Source organism: Neopelma chrysocephalum, unplaced genomic scaffold (genome assembly GCF_003984885.1).
Source record: "Neopelma chrysocephalum unplaced genomic scaffold, ASM398488v2 Primary Assembly neopelma1_66, whole genome shotgun sequence".
Lineage (NCBI taxonomy): Eukaryota > Metazoa > Chordata > Aves > Passeriformes > Pipridae > Neopelma > Neopelma chrysocephalum.
This window is the reverse complement of record NW_020897725.1, coordinates 4,628,609-4,647,568: the sequence shown is the minus strand read 5'-3', so window position 1 is coordinate 4,647,568 and position 18,960 is coordinate 4,628,609. Positions and strand designations below refer to the sequence as shown.

The following is an 18,960-nucleotide window of genomic DNA, read 5'->3' as shown; positions in this document are numbered from 1 at the left end:
AACCATCTTGCATTTCTTAGCAAAGACCTGGCTTTGAGCAACAGAAGGGTTATGGTGTAATCTTTTTCCATTTGAAAGAGAAATTTCTGGGCTTTATTGTGTGACCCTGAAGAAAGTATATTAGCTAAGTATTCATAAACAACAAGTTTATATGATTATGTGCCTCTTCTGCCTTTCAGGAAAATCAGCAGGATACATGAGCTGGAGCTTGTCTTATTGACAGAGTTCACGTGCTTTTTCACACACACTGACAAGTATATTGCTGTGCTTCATTAGTTTCATCCCAAAACAATGATTCCAGATTTTCTGGCCTACTAAATGCCAAATCTGTCCTAATATTCATGCTGGAGAATTCTGTCACATAATTCTCTATATGCAGGAGAATGATATTTGCTTTTCTAAGGCTTGTAAAGACACTCTAGTTTCTTCTTATATAAGCATCCTTCTGTAACAAGTGGAGCAGATGTTCACAGAAGATACCTCCTTACATCAAAATTTGACACTAATAAATGAAGAAATAGGATTTTGCTACTCTTTTACTCAAGACAAGAGCAGAAGCCACAACCACTGACAATACCAATCTGGACAACAGCTGTTTTCAATTCTTTTTATGGCCAAAGATTGCTCTTGTTTACAGGTAAGATATTATTCTACCTAACCTGGCCACTATCATAAAAGATAAAAAAAAATTATACAAATACATTTAGTTAACAGTAAGATCACACACAACACCACATTAGTTGGGAGTGTTGATCTGTTGGAGGGTAGTAGGACTCTGCAGAGGGATTTGGACAGGCTGGATTGATGGGCCAAGGCCAATGGTAAGAGGTTTCACAAGGCTTAAGTGCCAAGTCCTGGACTTGGGTCACAACAACTCCAGGCAGGGAAGCATGGCTGGAAAGCTGTCCAGAGGAAAAGAACATGGGGGAGTTGGTCGATAGCAGCTGAACATGATCCAGGAGCATGCCCAGGTGGCCAAGAAGGCCAATGGCATCCTGGCTTGTATCAGAAACTGTGGCCAGCAGGACCTGGGCAGTGATTATCCCCCTTGTACTCCACTGGTGAGGTCACACCTCAAATCCTGTGTTCAGTTCTGAGCTTCTCACTACAAAAAGGACATTGAGGTGCTGGAGTGTGTCCAGAGAAGAGCAATGAAGCTGGTGAAGGGTCTGGAGGCCATGTCCTATGAGGAGTGACTGGGGTTGTTTAGCCTGGAGAAAAGTAGGCTAAGCGGGGATCTTATTGCTCTCTACAACTACCTGAAAGAAGTTTGCAGTGAGGTAGGGGTCGGCTTCTTCTCCCAGTTATAGGACACGGGGAAACGGCCTCGAATTGCACTAGGGGAGGTTCAGGTTGGATATTATGAAAAATTTCTTCAGGAAAGAGAGGTTAAGCATTGGAATAGGCTCACCAGGAAGTGGTGCAGTCACCATCCCTGGAAGCGTTCAAAAAACAAGTGGACGTGGCACTTTGTGAGACAGTTTAGTGGGCATGGTGGTATTAGATCAAAGGTTGGACTTTATGATCTTGCAGGTCTTTTCCAACTTTAATGATTCTAATAACTTTTGTGCTGTTAACTCCCACGGTCTTACCAACTGGACGAAGGATATAAACACAGCCACAGAATGTATCAGGATTGCTATTAAATCCATCAAATTTAGCCATACATGAAATTGTTATGAAACCAATTAACTGCTAGCCTGAATTCATTTGGTCATACTCAAATCATTTCCTGTCAAACATCTGCAGAGGATGAAGTTATTATTCATGGTTTTGCCATAAAATTTGGCACTTACTTATTTAATCCATTTCTCTCACAGACTCTTCCTTATTTCTTTGATCCAATTTCAATATGATGTGGAACAGTCTTTATATATTAAACTAGGAAGGGTTTGATAACATTACTCTGAGTATCAGTTCTGAGTTCATTTCTACCCCAGCTACACATTTTTTGCTGATGCTGTTATTTTCGCTCAGTGTTTTTGCTTGGAATCTCACCCGACTCCCACTGAAGTCATTCAGTTGGAATCTCCATCACTTTGAATAATCATTATACTGCGCAAAGGGAAGAAATATGCAATAGCTAGACTGCAGGAAAAGGGTCCATTACTTTACAATAAAATATAGCTGGGTTGGGAATAGGGCTAAACAAATTCAAGAATTCATAAAAATTAACATAACATTTTTTCTTTCTGGTCAGGTTTGCTGATCAAGAAGTTCATAGGTTTTGTCATTGTTTCAAATGTATACCTCAGTTTTCTAGTAAAACCTGGTAGAGTAAGAGTAAGGCAATAGCTTTTCACAAGTGCTAGATGGAGATGTATTTTGCTCTGACACAAACTGCCCTGATACAATGGAAGTTCAGAGAAGTAAAAAGTTGCACATGGAGGAGGAAAGTGACTGAGCTAAAGACTTCACAAGTAAACAAGAATCCTAAAAAGGGAGAGACTGCAGATCCGATCTCCTCTTGCCAATTGTATTTTTGCCCCTACACCATGAAAAAGCATAAATCCTCTCCCACAGTCTGGCAGACACTTTCCTCTGTCTGCATTTAATCAACATTTTCCTATTACAGGCTCAATTTTCCCTCCTTCAACTTTTATCACTTGTCCTTCATTAAGAAAGCAAATCACATTTTCCTTCTTTAGTTTCTTCCAACTCAATTTTCCTCCAGACATGATGTAGGAAAGATCACCTATCCACTACCCCATCATGCACTAGCAGGTATAACTTGTCTCTTTAAGTGTTGCAAACTCTAGCTAACATTTTTCCCAATGTATCCAACGGAATTCAAGGGTGCTTTGGCTTGAGAAATGCTATATGGAAACAAACCTTCATAGTGCTAATAAATAAAACATGACACAAGTATGTGTGGTAAGAATAAAAACCCACTGAAGTGAGAAAAATTTGCATGGCCTTCAAGGAGCTTTGGGTGAGGCCCTTGATACTTGCATTCCTGGAGACAGAGCCAAAAGGGAAGGGGGGAAATGGCATCCTTGAAACTGCCTAGTTCATTCACAGAGAGACTATTTAGGCTCATATCAAGCTCTTCTCCTCTGTGCTTGTTCTGTACATCATAAATAATCACTGAAGGGAACAATTAATGTTGGGGTTACTTCATAAAGAAGATGCTATTTGAATTTTAGAATAACAGGAAATAGAGCTGTATATTAAGCTTGAACTAGATTTTCATCCATACTAGACAAACTTCTCATGGCAAGCAATATCACATTTCACCAGAAGATTGGCTCCTTGCAACAAGACAAAATTAATTCCTTTTTTTTCCTTCCCTCAAAATGTTTCAAATGCTTTCATATATATAACCTGCATTAGGACAGTTATCAAGTTATTATATGCCTAATTATACAATAGTATCAATTTGAGTTTAGGTGGGAATCAATACTGCAAGACTGTCTTACAGCCAAGATGATATGAAGTCATTATTATGTACACACACACATGCACAATTCTTCCACTCCTCAAAGTGCACCCAGGGGGGAAGTACAGATAACAGGATTTTAATAATTTTTGTCTATTCATGGTGATATTTAGTACTTACTTTATAAAGTGGTAAAGCAAAACAGAACTAAAAGCAAACCTCTGTTGTAGCAACTCTCCAACAATCTTGAAAGTACTGATTTTTCCCCTTTTGTTTAATTTAACCTTGGGAACCAGATTTAAAGTACTGACTTACAGAAAATCTCTACAATGGCCAAGTTAAATAAAGAAGCCGATTATTTTAAGAATATCACATCAGTTATATGTGTTATGATCTGACCTTCTGGAGCTGGTTTACTCGCATTTTTTTCTGGATCCTTCACCTTGGGTTTATTTGTTTCTTTTCTTCTCTCTATATCTTTAACTGAAAAGCAAGAGGGAAAAATAATCAACGAATCTAGAAACAATGCAGTTAGAAGCATGTCATTTTCTTCTTCCACATAAAGGAGCTGCACACAACTTAAGATATGCTTAGGTAACAAGTGACTGTTTCTGGTTTCTCCCTCCCTCCCTTTGGGTTTATTATTTTTATGCAAAGTTCCCCATCCTATCATGATTGAAGTTCTCAAAAGTGACTCTCCTCACACAGGAGAGTCCAAATAGTGACATCAGCACCTAAGCCCATGCAGACAAGCTCCCACACTGGAAATATAGTCCAGAAAATTGGCAAAGCTAGCTGGAGAAAGTCCAGAGTTCCATTCCAAGTCAACACAAAAGCACATAAGCCAGCTGTTACGCTATCCTCTTCACAGAATCAGCTTAGATCCCATGCCCAAAACTGTGTTCAGGGCACCAAATACTCCCATGAGTGCAAGGTTGCTCCAAAGCTGAGACTTCAACAGTTTCCTGTCCCACAAGTGGGTGGGATACCTCCCTTACTATGTCTCAAACCTCTCACAACAGCCAAGCAGAACCCAGCTTGGTTAGCAATTCCTACTATTACATTAGTAGCCACTATTACTACACTAACAGTCTGAAGGATTCTGGCAAAATCATTGCTAAAGTCACATATGAGGTAAAAAAACCAAAACAATCCCTTCCAAAGTTTCCTTAGAATGCTAATGCACACCCCAGCTGCCTACAATGGCCAGGAAGAGCCTAAAACAATGAATCTGAGAATATCTTTCATAGAAAATAAAATTCTACTTCATTTAAACTCTTTAGTATGACTGACATTGATCCAAGCATGCACTGAGCCTTAGCCAGGACCAAAGTCCCTCTGTGCTACATCATTCAAAAAAAAAAACCCAACACTGAGAAGGTGAAAGAAGGTTATCTGTCTCTTGACTATATGAGAGACAGCATCAGCACTCTGTTGTACATAAGCGGACCCAAAGTGAAATGGATTTCATTCATTTACCCAATACTATATGGAGTATCTGAATCAACCAGGAGTGCTCCAATTTCCAATCCAAAATATAAGCACAACACCAAGGTCTTAGGAATACAGCAAACCATCAAACATCTCAATGTGATTTTCTCAGTGTGATAACCCTTTGCAGAACCCACAGTCCTTATACTCCAGGTATAGAGGTGAGAACACTTCTTCTTACTAACACAGCATGGGTACCTGTGCATGACCTCTGCCTTTAGTGAGTGATTGCAAAACTGATGCAGAAGCAAATTCAAGTCCACAGGCTTGCTGAGGAGATCTTGGTTATTAGCTGGTTACAGATACCAGGTCTTAGTCAGAAGTCTGGGTTAAATTCTTAACTGAACAAGACCCTGACTAAAACAAGAGAGGTCAAATAAGCAGAATAATGTCAGTCAAAAAGGATGCTGTTGCTTAGCCTTCTAAGAGCATTCCTTTGAGAAAAGGTTAAGAGCAAGCTGAGGAGATGCTTGATGGTCTCCTCTAATGCTAGTGCTATTGAGAGGCAAGGCTCCAGAGAAATAGTATAAAAGGCTGAAAATGCTCAAAGGAAACAAATTTGTCACATCCTGAGAGAGATTTCTGGATTTGGGAACTGTCAAATTATAACCACATAGGAAGAAGAGATAAGGAGACACCAGTTTTACTTAAATATTTACACTGACAAAAAAAAAAATTATCTAGTGCGTGTTTTTACATCTGCATTATCAAAGGAAAAAAAAAACATTGCTCTTAGTTAATTAAATACTATGTACTAGAATAAGAATGTATACCTGGCTATATAAAGAGAAACACTCTTTTAACAATAAAATTTTATTATAGGCTTGAGAACTCTTTGTACATCAATTACAGCCCAGCAGCATTAAAACCATACTTCCAGTGCACCAAACCAGATGATATTCTCAAAGCTTTTTATGTGTTTGACCTTTTTTCATCTCAAGAATTAGTGGCCATGTGTTAGAAAAGGGGAGAAAAAAACCTATAATACAGGGTAACAAAAAAGAAGGATTTGTATATACGCTGTATCTGGTTTTACTCATGCAAGGCATCATATTGTAAAATGAAACTCCAGCCTTATTAAGTACTACATGTTTTCACCTGCAGCAAAGAGAGTATACTCAATAGAGCACAACCCCATATTCTTAAATCAAGCTGCCAGCTCTACTTTTCCTAAAGAGTAAAGGTCATTTAAAAACGAGCCACACCTAGTATTATAGAATTTGCTGTAGACTTCTGTGTGCTTCTCTTTAATGCTAAAGTAATCTGTGGTTTTGTGGGTTTCTTAAATAGGACAGAACTTAAGGTACTACACACACAGTTGTGGTGATGAAAAGCTAGAATGACTTTGACACACACCACATCAAGCACTCAGCATATTGTGCTGGTTTTAAGAGAAAGACGGTTTAGCAGTGACAATGAGAAATGTTCAGTGTCAAGGGAATTCAACTTTCAACTGTAGGCTTTAACTGTACTCCTACACTGTCACATTTGTCTTTATGGACCAAATTCATGTTTAACATGAAGATCAAGATAAATCAGCTAAGACATATATATATATACACACATATATAGATAGATATATAGATATAGATAGATAGAGATAGCTATATAGATATATATAGATATATATAGATATATCTCACTTAAGCCATTAAGAGTAAGTCTTGGTCGGATTAAAAAAGTAAATTTGTAAACATATTTGACAGCTGAAGACCAGTAAAAATTCAGCCTTTCCACGTATTGAACTAGCAACTAGTTACCAATTGGCACAGCTATAACAATGTTTTAATAAAAAGGAAATTTTTTAAGTATCATAATATAGCACTTCTGATACATCTGATAAATTCTGCATGTCAGGCATAAAGAGACACATACTTCTGAACTGGCCTTGTGCTGGCTTACTCTCCTTGTCTTCATTGAATGCAATGATCTGAAGAGCATAGTTTTGATCTGGAATGAGACCTTGAATAATTGCTTTAGTGGCAGTGTTTTGAAGAATTAATTGATTTGTTTTTCCACCTGTAATAAAGAAGACAAAAAAAAATCCCAAAAATACATAACTTTGTTTGTTATTCTTATAGCAGAGCAAATGTAATGACTTAAAAACACCTCAAGCTCTATCATGACCCAAGCATTCCCATTTTTGGGACTATCCATACAGTCAGACCAGAGACCATCCCAAAAAAGCAAGAAGTCAGGCAGTCTAACCACATTTCTTAAATAGAAACACTCTAAGATCTGGGCCTCATGAAACAGTCGCAGTGTCCAGTAAAGATATTAAGAAATGAAAAATTCTACAAAAAGCTGGCATATTTGGTAACATCATACCCATGCTCTGTGATTGGCTGCCAGTTCCAACCCCATCATACCCAGGTAATCTCTGAATGCTCTCTTCAATAATTTCTTTGGGCAAGGAAATTCTCATGTATAAATACAAATATTAAACATTTCTCTGTGCATTTATATACATAAAGATTGTATACAAACACGTACAGATAGGCATTTTAGCTCTATGTTAAAACTTTTTTCTCTATCTAACTTTAAATTCAAATGTACAGAAGTAGGACCTCTATAGCCCTATACAAAATAGTCACTTTGTTGTCTACCTTTTCAGCTTCCCATTGAAAAAAAATTTGTATAGGCTGCTTGTTTTTTAATTCTTTTTGGTCTTTTCCAGAGAGCTCACTATGAGATAATGGCCAGGGAGATTCACCTCAAAACTCTGACTGAATTAGGGTTCCAATGCTTTCCCTTGAATAATTCCTAGACTTCCTTACACCCCACTGGAAGAAAGGTAAAAACAGATCAGTCACAATTCTCAAAGACTACATACGAAGCATAACTAGCATTCACCCACTTCTGACACCTTAAGCATTCGATTCACATTTTCTATGCCTGTGACCACCCTTTAGTGAAATCAATCTGTTTCTTCTGTTGACCAGTTGGTCAACTCCATTATCCAAAGCTTGCTCACAGTTTCTTAGTCCTTAGGGAATGACACTAGCCTCTGAAAAGTTTTAAGCCTTAGGAAGACAGTCCTTTCACCTTAAAAGAGAATATACAGACTTTTACCTGAACTCGGAGTGACAAGAAGCTTATATCCAGTGAATTGGCCTTTGGGGGCTTTCCAAGAGATCTGTACACTGTCAGGACTCACTACATTATATCTTAGCCTTGTTGGTGGGGACACTGCAAGTTTGGAAAGAAAACAAGATTTTAAATTCAAATAAAAAGTAACCACCAATTTTAAACAAAAATATACACATACAGGAAGACAACACAAAATTTTAATGATAAAGGATGCAAGTTATTTAAAATGTCACATACATCAGTTTATTAGTTTGTAAAATGACATCCCCAGGTGCACTACTTCCCTCAGACAGACCTTTTATTTATCTCTTCACAAAAACAAACTAAAAACCTAATAGCAGAAGACAGAAAGACAAACCATGTTAGATGTTAAGACTAGTTTAGCAAGCAAAGCTGGTAATAAAAATGCTCTTTGTTAATATATGGGAATTAAAATTGCTCTCCTTGCTTACACTGGCAATATGCATAACCTGAACTCCTTCAGCTCTCATTACCATGGGCATTTATCCACATTTAATGTCACTCAGGGCCAAATTTTCAAATCCACATGAAGAGAGAATAACTAAGAGAAAAGATAGGCATGCACAAGGCAGAGGGAACATCAGCTGCCCAATTTGCAAACCTGGCTTAAGCAGCACAAAGACTTGCAGCTGCAAGCACTGCTTCAGTCTTATGAAGACTAGCAAGCATGCACAGGCAAATCAAGATTTAGACCAGGGCAATCTGGATGGTAAGCAAATCTGGCTTCTATTTCTATTGTGCCATCACCTAGGTTTCAAATTGAAGCAGCAGGTGAAATGAATAAAAGCATAAAATGATTGAGAAAGAGGTGATATATCAGTGAAGAAACCCACACAAGAACAAATGCAAAAACCGCCCCACACTGTTCCTGTAATATCAGCAACTTTGTGCCTCTGCACATACACTAGTTTTTCATGGTCTTGCATCCCTCTGCTCAGTCAAGCTCCACTGATGCTGGACAACACTCTACATAACATTTCTGCTCTACTTCAGGGAGGCACATCCCTGCTTCACTGAACAACTGCAGCAGAGCTGCTAGCAGTGCAGCCTGTGGTATCCAAGGCTGTCAATAAGGGGAAATCTTCATACATTTGAATAGGGTTTGGCTCAAAAAGAACAAACTGATCTACAGGGAGAGGCAGCCAGGGAAACTTCCCAGAGGCTGAACTACAGAAAGGGCTAGAAAATCTTAAACACCTCCATCAACCTTATTCCTCCTTTTCCTGGTGTCTTCACAGCCCCCTGAACTTTCTCCTTCATTTTTCAAACCCTTGGTGTTAATGCCACTATCACCCTTTAGGTTTCTGTTAGTAAGTCTAAGAAATAAGGCAAATCTGAAGTGGAGAAGTGGCAGATTTTACTCCCAATGCTACAGTAGCTCTTAATTGACTAGGCTTATGCCCACCATTTGTTGGTCCATTAGATAAAATAAACCAACAGTTCTCATTATACTTCTGAGATTTAAGGCACATAGATTACACCACATGGAGCATCTGAGTCAAGAGGCAGAGTGTGCTAGCCAACAGTCTCTGGCCTCTCCATTTGACCTGCTACAGCCAATGCAGCTCTGGCACCAACAGCAGCCAAAGACCCATCCTGAACAGATTACTTTTTCCTACATGCTACTTTTTCCAACAGCTTGGGGGAAGAAAGAAGGAAAGAGGCAGGCTGTAGTTTTTTGAGACTTGGAGGCGTGTGTTTTTTCATGTCATCTACCATTAAATACATTTTGGATCTTCAAAGTAAAAATCTGGAGATTTAATACAAGAGATGCATTCCCTTGCATCAGCCTCTTGTTCCATAAGTGGTGGTTTTGTCAGACCAAAGGTAGGTTCTGTAGTTCTCTGCCTCGAGGAACTTAACACTAGAACACAGAAAAGAGAGTACATAAGTACTAGGCGAAGCTTAGTAACACCTCCACACTCTCAAAGAGTTTAGAAAATAAGCTCAAGAAGAAAAGCAAGGGGACAGAAACAGCAGGCAGCACACCAACTCCACACACTCAAAACTGTTCTGATTTGCAGCACTTGGGCTTACACCCAACCTGTGCATGTCCTCAGTTGCTGGACACAATCTTGTCAGACCTTGTCTTCAGTCTGCCTGTCACCTCCCTGAAGTTTAGACAAAAAGAGGCTGCAAGCAAAAGTGCAGGAATTGCTGCAAATACAACATCAGTTCTTTGAAAATTTGGCCCTCGTATTGCAAAATGTTTTGCTGGGCAGGTTTCTGCAAGAACACTCAGCATGCTATAATTGTTAAAAAAAAAAAAAAAGACAGATACTATGGCAAAAAGTTTTTAAAGCCAAGCAGACTGTAATTATGGATTACAGCTTTTAATTCATTCTCAAGATTCATTGTGTCTTTGAGCTATACATAAATCACAATAAATTTGGGCTGAATGAACCAAGAGTGACAAATCATACCTACAAGTTTATAAATCTGCAATTCCTTTTATTATATATTTTGTCTCAGGAATAGCAAATAAACTTTTAAATAATGACTGTACGCAAGTGCGAAAATGCTGCAGATTTTACTAGGATTAAGTGATAAATTTGTATGGGGATTAAGAGGCAGAGCAACAAGGTAACACTAAAGATTGACAAAAAAACCAAACATGTCTTGGAATTTCAGAGTTCATTTTCTCTGCCATCTTCTTCCTTCCCCCTCATTCCTTTCCATCCTACTTTCAACTTGACAGTTTATGAAAGAACCTTCTAACAAAGAAGCATAGTTCTGGCCTAATTGCTATTAGCCATCACCAAACCAGGTAAATTTTTTGAGCCCCTAAAAAACAATCACAGATCTTACAAGCAAAGAAGGACACAATCACCAAAGTTTTTTTGTTTACTACGGAGTTACAATGGGAAAGACTAGAAAAGTTGTGCCAGAGTAGTCTTTACATAACTGGTCAATTTTCACTGGGTACTTTTGGTATCAAAGGCAGCAGGGCAGAGGAAGGGACATTCCCACACAGCAATTAACCATAAGAAAGAAAATAATTATTCACTAGACAGATAATCAACTGTGTCTTAGTTGTGCAAAGACTAATGTTCTGGCATAGAGAAGTACATATAGCTAAGGAAGTTAAAAATCTAACACTCGAACAGACAACAAAATATTGATGGGAATTACTACACATTCACCAACCTGAAGAGGATATCTTTATTTCTTTGGACCTTTATTGTCTGTGGAACAAAATCTCACTTCTTGCAGAAAGGGAAAAAAATTAATCCAAGCTGAGTCAGTTAACTGATAAAAATCAGTAGCTAGTAGTAGTAGTGGTTTTACAGGAATGCAAAAGAGAATGGCCTTCAGCAGCATTAGAGCAGTCACCCAAAAGAAAACTGACAAGTTCAAGGCTTTGGTTTATGCCACCAGATAAATTACCACTCCAAACACATAACTCCTGTGGACAACTAGGGAAAGAATGTTTTCAACTATTCAGTATCTTAATGAAAAAGAAAAATACCATAAATCGCCTGTGAATGGTTCTCCAAGACATCCAATAGTCTAAGATTGGACACTAACTAAACCTTGTGGCTTCCAATTTACTTTTGTCATAAGAATTGAGCAAGTTAATATGCACTACAATTACTTAGCAATTACAGTAGTAACACATGGAAGTTATTGCTACACAAAGAAAAGTTTCCATCTTTAAATGCATTGCTCTCAAAACAAGTTACTTTATGAATAAATGAAAAATTCTGAAATATTTTTCTTGCCCAGCACTATTTGCATGTACTATATAAGAACATAAGTAGACAGTACTGTTATTTATATGTTATACTGAACGTGGAAGAAACAGCAGTGCTGAAAAAACAATTGTTGTTGAGTAAAAACTGAATGGTACTATGTGGTTTGTTAGTCATTCGGGCAATAAATGAGACAGAACCACATAGCTCAGCTGAAGGAATAATTTGTAGCTTCAGGCATGTTGGCTTCAGTCTCCGAAACATATTCTCCTTTCAAAGAAGTCACATTACACACCTTTACCTGAGCACTTTTGCCAAAGGAAGGAAACACAAGCTGGAACTAATACCACCTCTTCCTACACCTTGGCAGAGCTTACAGTTTCTTAAAACAGACAAACAAACTATTAGTGCTGTATTAAATTGTAAATAGTTAGCCAGCTGCACGAAGAGCTTATTGCAAGGAGTGGCAACCTTGAGAAAAGAAAGGATTTGAGAAACATCTTACTACTTTAAGTGTAACAAGAAATATTTTTTTCTGTGAACATAGAATAGAGACTTCATATCACTTCATTCAATAAAATAACAGTCGTGTTGGCCAAGGCATTAGTCCACTTAGCTTAATATCACGTGCTGACAGCATTCCACAGCTGATGCTTGCTGAAAGAGTGGAAGAACAAGGGAAGTATTGTTCTTTACTCATCAAGTACACCAACTCTAGCTTCTGCTAGTGTGATTACCGCGGAAAAAAGCGTCTCTCTGACCTTCATTCCATTGCATTAATAGTTGGAGAATTTTTTCCCTTTACACATAACTGACTAAATCAAAGTTTAAATAATAACAAGAAGCAAAAGCAAAACAAAACAAAAAAAAAAGACAGTGGGGAAGAGTATAGTTTTCCAAGATCAAGGAAATTCACAAAACTTTGTGGAGATGGATCTCAACCCCCAATCCTGTTTTGTAAATCTTAACCATATGTATTCGGACTGAAATACAGAGAAAGGACTAACCATATGCTTTGCTTTATTGGCTCATTAAGTCACAAACATTCTGGACCTCATTTCTGACCAGAACAACTGATGCACTGAACATTGGGATCATATATTTCTTCATTCACCTCACATCGCTGACATCAAATATTACAGCTTACATGTGTCCCTAAGTTCTGGGAGAGGCTCGTAAAGTGCTCACAGATTCCCAAACATCCAAGATGGTATGCTCACCCAGCCCTTTAGTGCCACGCAGACTGGACAAAGCTACTTGCATTTACCAGAACTTCAAAAGCCTCAGGTGGCCAATAGTCTCTGAATGTGATCATGAATAATGCATTATACAAAACACTTTAAAAGAGCCCCAGGATCGAATTGTGCTCCCAGCTATGCCCATACAGTCTCATACCAAAGGGATTTCATAAATACAGAGTTGAGAGAAACATCTTTCTTTAGAAATCACAAAAACTCATTGGCATTCTTCCTCCCTCCTTCCCCAAGCAATAGGATAAACTTTCTCTAGAAGTCAAGCCACTGTCAATACAATCCAACAAGTACGTAAGCCTAACAATCCCAGCAATATCCTTTAATACTCACAAAGGATTTTTTTTAAAAGCTGCAGAAGTAGTCTGTGACATTTAGCAGATCTGTGCAATATGGAATGATATAAGTGTTACAACAGCCACTGTTCCAACAAAGAAAAAACATATTCTATACAAGCTTAAGATCATAGCTGATCCTTCAAACCTTGATTACATAGAGCCCAGTCACTGCAATTTCTGATCAGTACTTTTATATAAATAAGAGGAAAAAATGTTGTGGATAACTCATTTCAACAGACACAAATTTGCACAAATATTTATGCTATTTGAGATAGTAGGTTCAAAGAGCACACACGAACATGTAATTCTACTCTTCCCTGCCCCCCAAGATCAGCAGCAAAACTCCTGCTCCATTTCAGTAGTACTGGATTCAAACCCTACTAAGAGGAAAGTAACACTTGCATTTGGAATAAAAAACTATTTCTGCACATCAGAGTGAAAAGCTCCATCTTCTTATTTATGACGTACCTTGGCCCTGGGCATCACTGATGAAGAAAGCTGTGACAGCCAGAAAAGCCAAGAGGAAACAGCTCTGTATCTCATACCGACAAATCATCTTCTTCTTCTCAAATATACACAGTATCAGCAGGTCTGAAAACACATAGATCAAAAAGACTTACTAAACCTGCAAAGATAAGGCATCCACTTTAATGAAAATTGTGGGCAAAATCTGGATTCCATTTAAAAAAAAAATAGGAATTTATCACAGATATCAGTGGAGCCAAAATTTCCAGGCAGTAATCTTATAACCAAAGCATATTTTACCTGAAAGAGACAAAGAACTGCACTTGGGCTACTCAACAGTTCTGAAAACTTGGCCCAGATAAAAAGAAACAGTATATTCCTTGCTAAGTATACACAAGTATTGGAAATAGAGTATGTTATGCATAACAAGGTACAACATGTATCTCTATACAATCCAGTGTTGCAGCACCTTATCAAGATACCTGTGGTAAAGAACTCTGAAGCTTGTAAAAAAAGGCAAAACTTTGTTCTGAAGGAACACAAGTCTTCTTTGTCCTCTACAGCCTACTCGTTTTCCTTTTTGTACCTTATTCAACTTATTGTGTACTCTGTTGTACTACCTGCACTCACAATAGGTAATATCATGATCAAAACCATTTGCTCTAACCTGATCAGTTAGGAACATCGACACTTTAGAATGCAGCAGTATATGAACACTCAGTGTAATCCTAGGTGAACTAGCTGGGTTACACAAAGCAATTCTGGTGCTAAGAACAAGTTCTAGAAAGGGTAATTTATCTGTCCACAGAAGATACCTTAAAAACAGTACCAATTTCATCATCTGAACCTGGCCTTTAACACTTCCGAGTACAATTATTCAACATACACAGAAGTATTTCTCAAGATACATCAACATGTTCCTAACATTGTACATTTATCTATCACTCAACTTTAATGCACTAGGTTTAGTTGATTTTCTGAGCCAAGAAGAAGAATTTTTGCTGCCCTCTCCTGTTAGAATTCTATAGGAAAATCAAGTTAAGATAATTAATAGTAGATTTCCTGCTGTCAAAGAGACAGCATTTGAAGGTTTATGGGTAAATTTGGGTAAATTTTGGTTTATATATTTCTCTGTTGCAGGTTCCTCCCATTCACCTCCTGTGTCATTTTCTCTAATATGCCCAACATACTATCACTGTATTTGCCTTCCATGTTTTCCTTCACTTCTGAGGAAGGCACCAAAGTGAGTGGTTCAACCACTATCTAATATAAAAAGCAGACTGAAGCACCTCAACCATTATTAAACAGATAACATGATAAAACCTACATTTCCTTCTCTTTTCAAGTATTTACAATCTGCCATAGTTATCCCAGGACTTGATAGGTCTACTGTCACACATTCCAGTCATTAATGCTTGATGTAATTCCTAGAAATATATAGGGCGGTTATACATTGTAAATTACATCTCTGCAGGAGGTTATCAAAGTTTTAGCCAACAAATTTCACATTAGTTAAACACATAGTTTGGGTCAATCTCTTACAGTACAAATCTCTTAAGACAGAGGCAAGTAGCTAGATCCGATAACAGAGATGTGCACCAGAAACTTATGTATTGGTATGCCCAGTTTTTAGGGCACATCCTCCAGATAGAAATCTGAAGCATGAGCAAAGTGCCCAGGCTTCCTACTACAGGAACCAAAGAGTCAGACACCCAAGGACCACAGTCAGCAGACAGCTGCCTACTGACAGGCAATGGGAAGAATGAAGAGAGTCTTAAAACAGTCTGAAATCCATCCTTTGTGTATCTCACATTGCGTATTTATTCTTCTCCCCTCAGGAATACACCTGGATTAAGTAAATATAAACTCTTCAAAGAACAGAATACAACTCATTCTTCCATGCAGTCACCACTAATGATGTGGGGATTTCCTTCCACGTAATAACCCAGACATTAAAGTATTCACTCACAGGGGTGGTTTAATTCCCCACCTGCTAGATTTGATATAAACCCTCCTCCCAAATAAGAGCTAGAAATACTACCTGACTAGCAATCCTGTGTAGAAACATTCTCTGCTGCTCCTTTTAGAGAACAGCCATTGTGCAGAGAAGTAAGATTTATTGGGACAGACAGAACTGGTGCTAGATCAACTAGGTACAAGTTCACCTCTGCAAGGATCTACACATAAGGTTCACTCAACCAGGAAAGGCAACTACCCGTCTACAGCCACCTCGTGGCTGACATTGGCTGGGACTAAAAAGAAATATCCTGTTCCTCCTGCTTTATATATATATATATATATATATATATATATATATATCATATATCACCTTCCAGTAAGTATTTGGTAAATCATTTATCTGCCAGAACAGCGCTGGAGCAGACACCAAACTCTCCCAAGCCAAGAGCCCTGCCACGAGGTGAGCCTCCCGCCCTGCGAGCTCGCAGCTCCTCTCCCAGCTGGGCTCCAGAACGCCTGCCTGGGATCAGGGCCCTTCTCCTGAGGTTACAACCTGCCCTCGAGAGCTCCCAGCCGGGACAAACGCCGCACACATCCTTCCGAACTGCCCTGGCTGTGGACGTGCACCCAGCCCAGGGGAGGAGGCTGAGCCGCCTCCACACAGCCCTGGCTCCCCTCCCCAGGGCGAGCAGGTTAGTCTGGGGTTGGTTTTTTTTCTCCTCTCTAAGTGTCTTGTTACGGAGCGGCGCGGGAACAGCCGCACGTTCCTGTCCACGTCCCGCTGGCCAAAGTCACAGCACAACCTGCTCCGACCCCGCCGGGGGAAGGCTGCGGAGGGACCGGGGCGAGGAGGAGCCCCGGCCGCGCCACGACCCGCCCGCCTCCCCATTGCGACCCAGCCCGGCTCAAGAAGGGCATCCCACGGACAGAGGAGCTCCTGCTCCCAACTTTCTTCGGGGCGCTCCCCACCATCAGCACCCACCCGTGTGAAACCGAGCCCCCCCCCATAGCCCAGGTGAAGGGAGGAACAGCGGGGAGTTCGTTGTCGAGGAATGCGCCCCCTGAGACCCAGGGGCTGCCGGCGGGCGGGACCGAGCTCGCCGTCCCGGGCAGCCCCCCCTGGGATAACATCCCCCCGGGCACCGGGTGTGCGGAGCTGGGGCAGAGCGACCCGTCCCGACCCGCCGCGGCAGCGAGCGAGCGAGGGAGGCAGGCAGGATGCAGCCGCGGCGGGACGCGGGCATCAGCCAGACCCTTCGTCACACCACCACTGAGACTAGCTGGGGGTTTTTTTAATTATTGTTATTTTTAAAAGTAACGCCTTTGCAGGAGTTTCTAAGGGGGTTCCCCACCCCAGCCCAGGCTCGCCACTTTCCACCCCTCCATCTCCTCCTCCCTCACCCCATTCTCCCCCTGAGGTTCCGCTCCCGCCGCTGCGGGGGTGGCCGGGCAGGTGGGCGGGAAGCGTTCCCGTTCCCGCTCCTGCCCCGACCCCAGCCCGCCTCCCCCAGCCCCTGAGGGAGTCGAAGCGGAGCTCACACAGACCTGTGCGGGCATCGGCCGCGGAGGCGCCGGCGGGGAGCGGCCGCTCGTTCTCACGCGGGGCTGCGGGTGCCGAGGGGGCTGCGGGAGAGCCGCTTCCCTCCCCGCTGTCCGCTCCGCATCCGACAAGGCGAAAGGGTAGCGAAAGGAGGCGGGCAATTATAGAGCAGAAGGTGGAAAGAAGGGGGGGGGAGAGGCACGAGCGATGCCTGAGATCCCACCCTCCGTCCCCGAGCCCGACCCCCGCGGCGGGGGCGCGGCCAGGTGCGCGGGAGGCAGGGCCGGGGGGGCGCGGGCAGCGTTCCACGGGCAGGTGCTGGGCTTGCCAGTGCCCTTCGTCTTCTGGGTTTGTTACCTGTTAACTCATTTTCCTCTCCCCGAAGTTCCTCATTCACTTCGTTTCTAAATGATTTAGAAGGTGCCTACTCTGCAGTACGCCTTGGAATGCAAGTATCCCCCCACGCCAGCTATTGAGATGTGTGGATTAGTGATTCATCGGGGAAATATTTATATTAAAGTGTTCCAGCACTTGTCTGGCTTAGTATAAACCTTGATTAAAAGTGTTGTAGTTCATTTGTACATTTTTTGCCATATGCATGGACGCTGCAGTGGTACATGGAATTGCAGAATCTATATTTCTATACAAATATGAGTTACCCTGTGGTATACCCTACTGAATTTACAATTAAGGCTACTACTCACAAAGTTTGTAAGTCCTGAGAATTTAAGAGGTGAATGAAAATATTCATTACAACATGCCTGGTCATCTGTGTAAAATTACAAATTAAACCACCGAAGGACTGCAGTTAAGAAAGAGGCGTAGGTGATATAGAGATGTGCATCCTTTCTTAATATAAATAGGACCCCCTCCTAGGGAAGGAGAAGGCAGTAAGTCTCAGGGAGATGACTTTGACTAACTGTAAACCAGGACCTTCAGCTGCTGAGTAGGATTCCCAATCCTGCAGACTCTTGCCCAAATTCACAGCGCACAGATATCTTTCCACTGAAACTGCAGAAGTGTTTAACCTTTGAAGAAACTCTTTAAGTCCAGTTGTTTTCTATAGCAAAGGTTCAAAAGCATTCCCAGATCTAAAAAGCATTTACCAGATTCCTAGTTCCCGTCATTTGCAGTTATTCTACTGCATTGCCAGCTGTGTGCAATGGCCAATGATCATACCAGTCCAGTAGAGTAGCTTACAAGATAACAATTTCTCTGAAACAATAAGATGTTCAGCTCATTGATGTTAAATGTGATACAGTTTGTACCTTTTCAGTCCCCAATTTATGTACTTAGCTTAAAAGCAATTTTCAGAAAACCAGGAAATGGATCATAGAATCATAGAATATACTGTATTGGAACAGGATCATCGAGTCAAACTCTTAGCCCTGCACAGTCCATCCCCAAGAATCACCATGTGCCTGAGAGCACTGTCCAAACACTTCTTGAACTCTGTCAGGCTTGGTGCTGTGACCACTTCCCTGAGGAGCCTGTTCCAGTGCCCAACCCCCCTCTGGGTGATGAACCTTTTCCTGATATCCAACCTAAACCTCCATTCACACAACTTCAGGCCATTCCCTCGAGTCCTGTCACTGGTCACCACAGAGAAGCGATCAGTGCCTGCCCCTCCTCTTCCTCTCATGAGGATGTTGAAGACTGCTATGAGGTCTCCCCTCAGTCTCCTTTTCTCCAGGCTGAAGAAACCAAGTGACCTCAGCTCCTCCTCATATGGCTT

The 18,960-nt window shown here is 40.8% G+C and overlaps 1 protein-coding gene and 1 long non-coding RNA gene across 3 annotated transcripts in view; one reads left to right on the top strand and one right to left on the bottom strand.

Annotated features, from left to right (window-relative positions):
* Positions 1-17,331, bottom strand: part of COL14A1 (collagen type XIV alpha 1 chain) — a 114,347-nt gene extending 97,016 nt beyond the window's left edge. The window contains exons 1-5 of the mRNA XM_027684470.1: positions 17,231-17,331; positions 13,730-13,852; positions 7,943-8,059; positions 6,746-6,889; positions 3,779-3,862 (exon numbers count right to left, since the gene is read on the bottom strand). Coding sequence (XP_027540271.1) covers positions 3,779-3,862; positions 6,746-6,889; positions 7,943-8,059; positions 13,730-13,817 — 433 coding nt within the window. The 5' untranslated portion in view covers positions 13,818-13,852; positions 17,231-17,331. The remainder of the gene's footprint in view (positions 1-3,778; positions 3,863-6,745; positions 6,890-7,942; positions 8,060-13,729; positions 13,853-17,230) is intronic.
* Positions 16,240-18,960, top strand: part of LOC113968155 — a 29,550-nt gene continuing 26,829 nt past the window's right edge. For both annotated transcript variants that reach the window (XR_003534399.1, XR_003534398.1), the window contains exon 1: positions 16,240-16,377. This is a non-coding gene — a long non-coding RNA (uncharacterized LOC113968155). The remainder of the gene's footprint in view (positions 16,378-18,960) is intronic.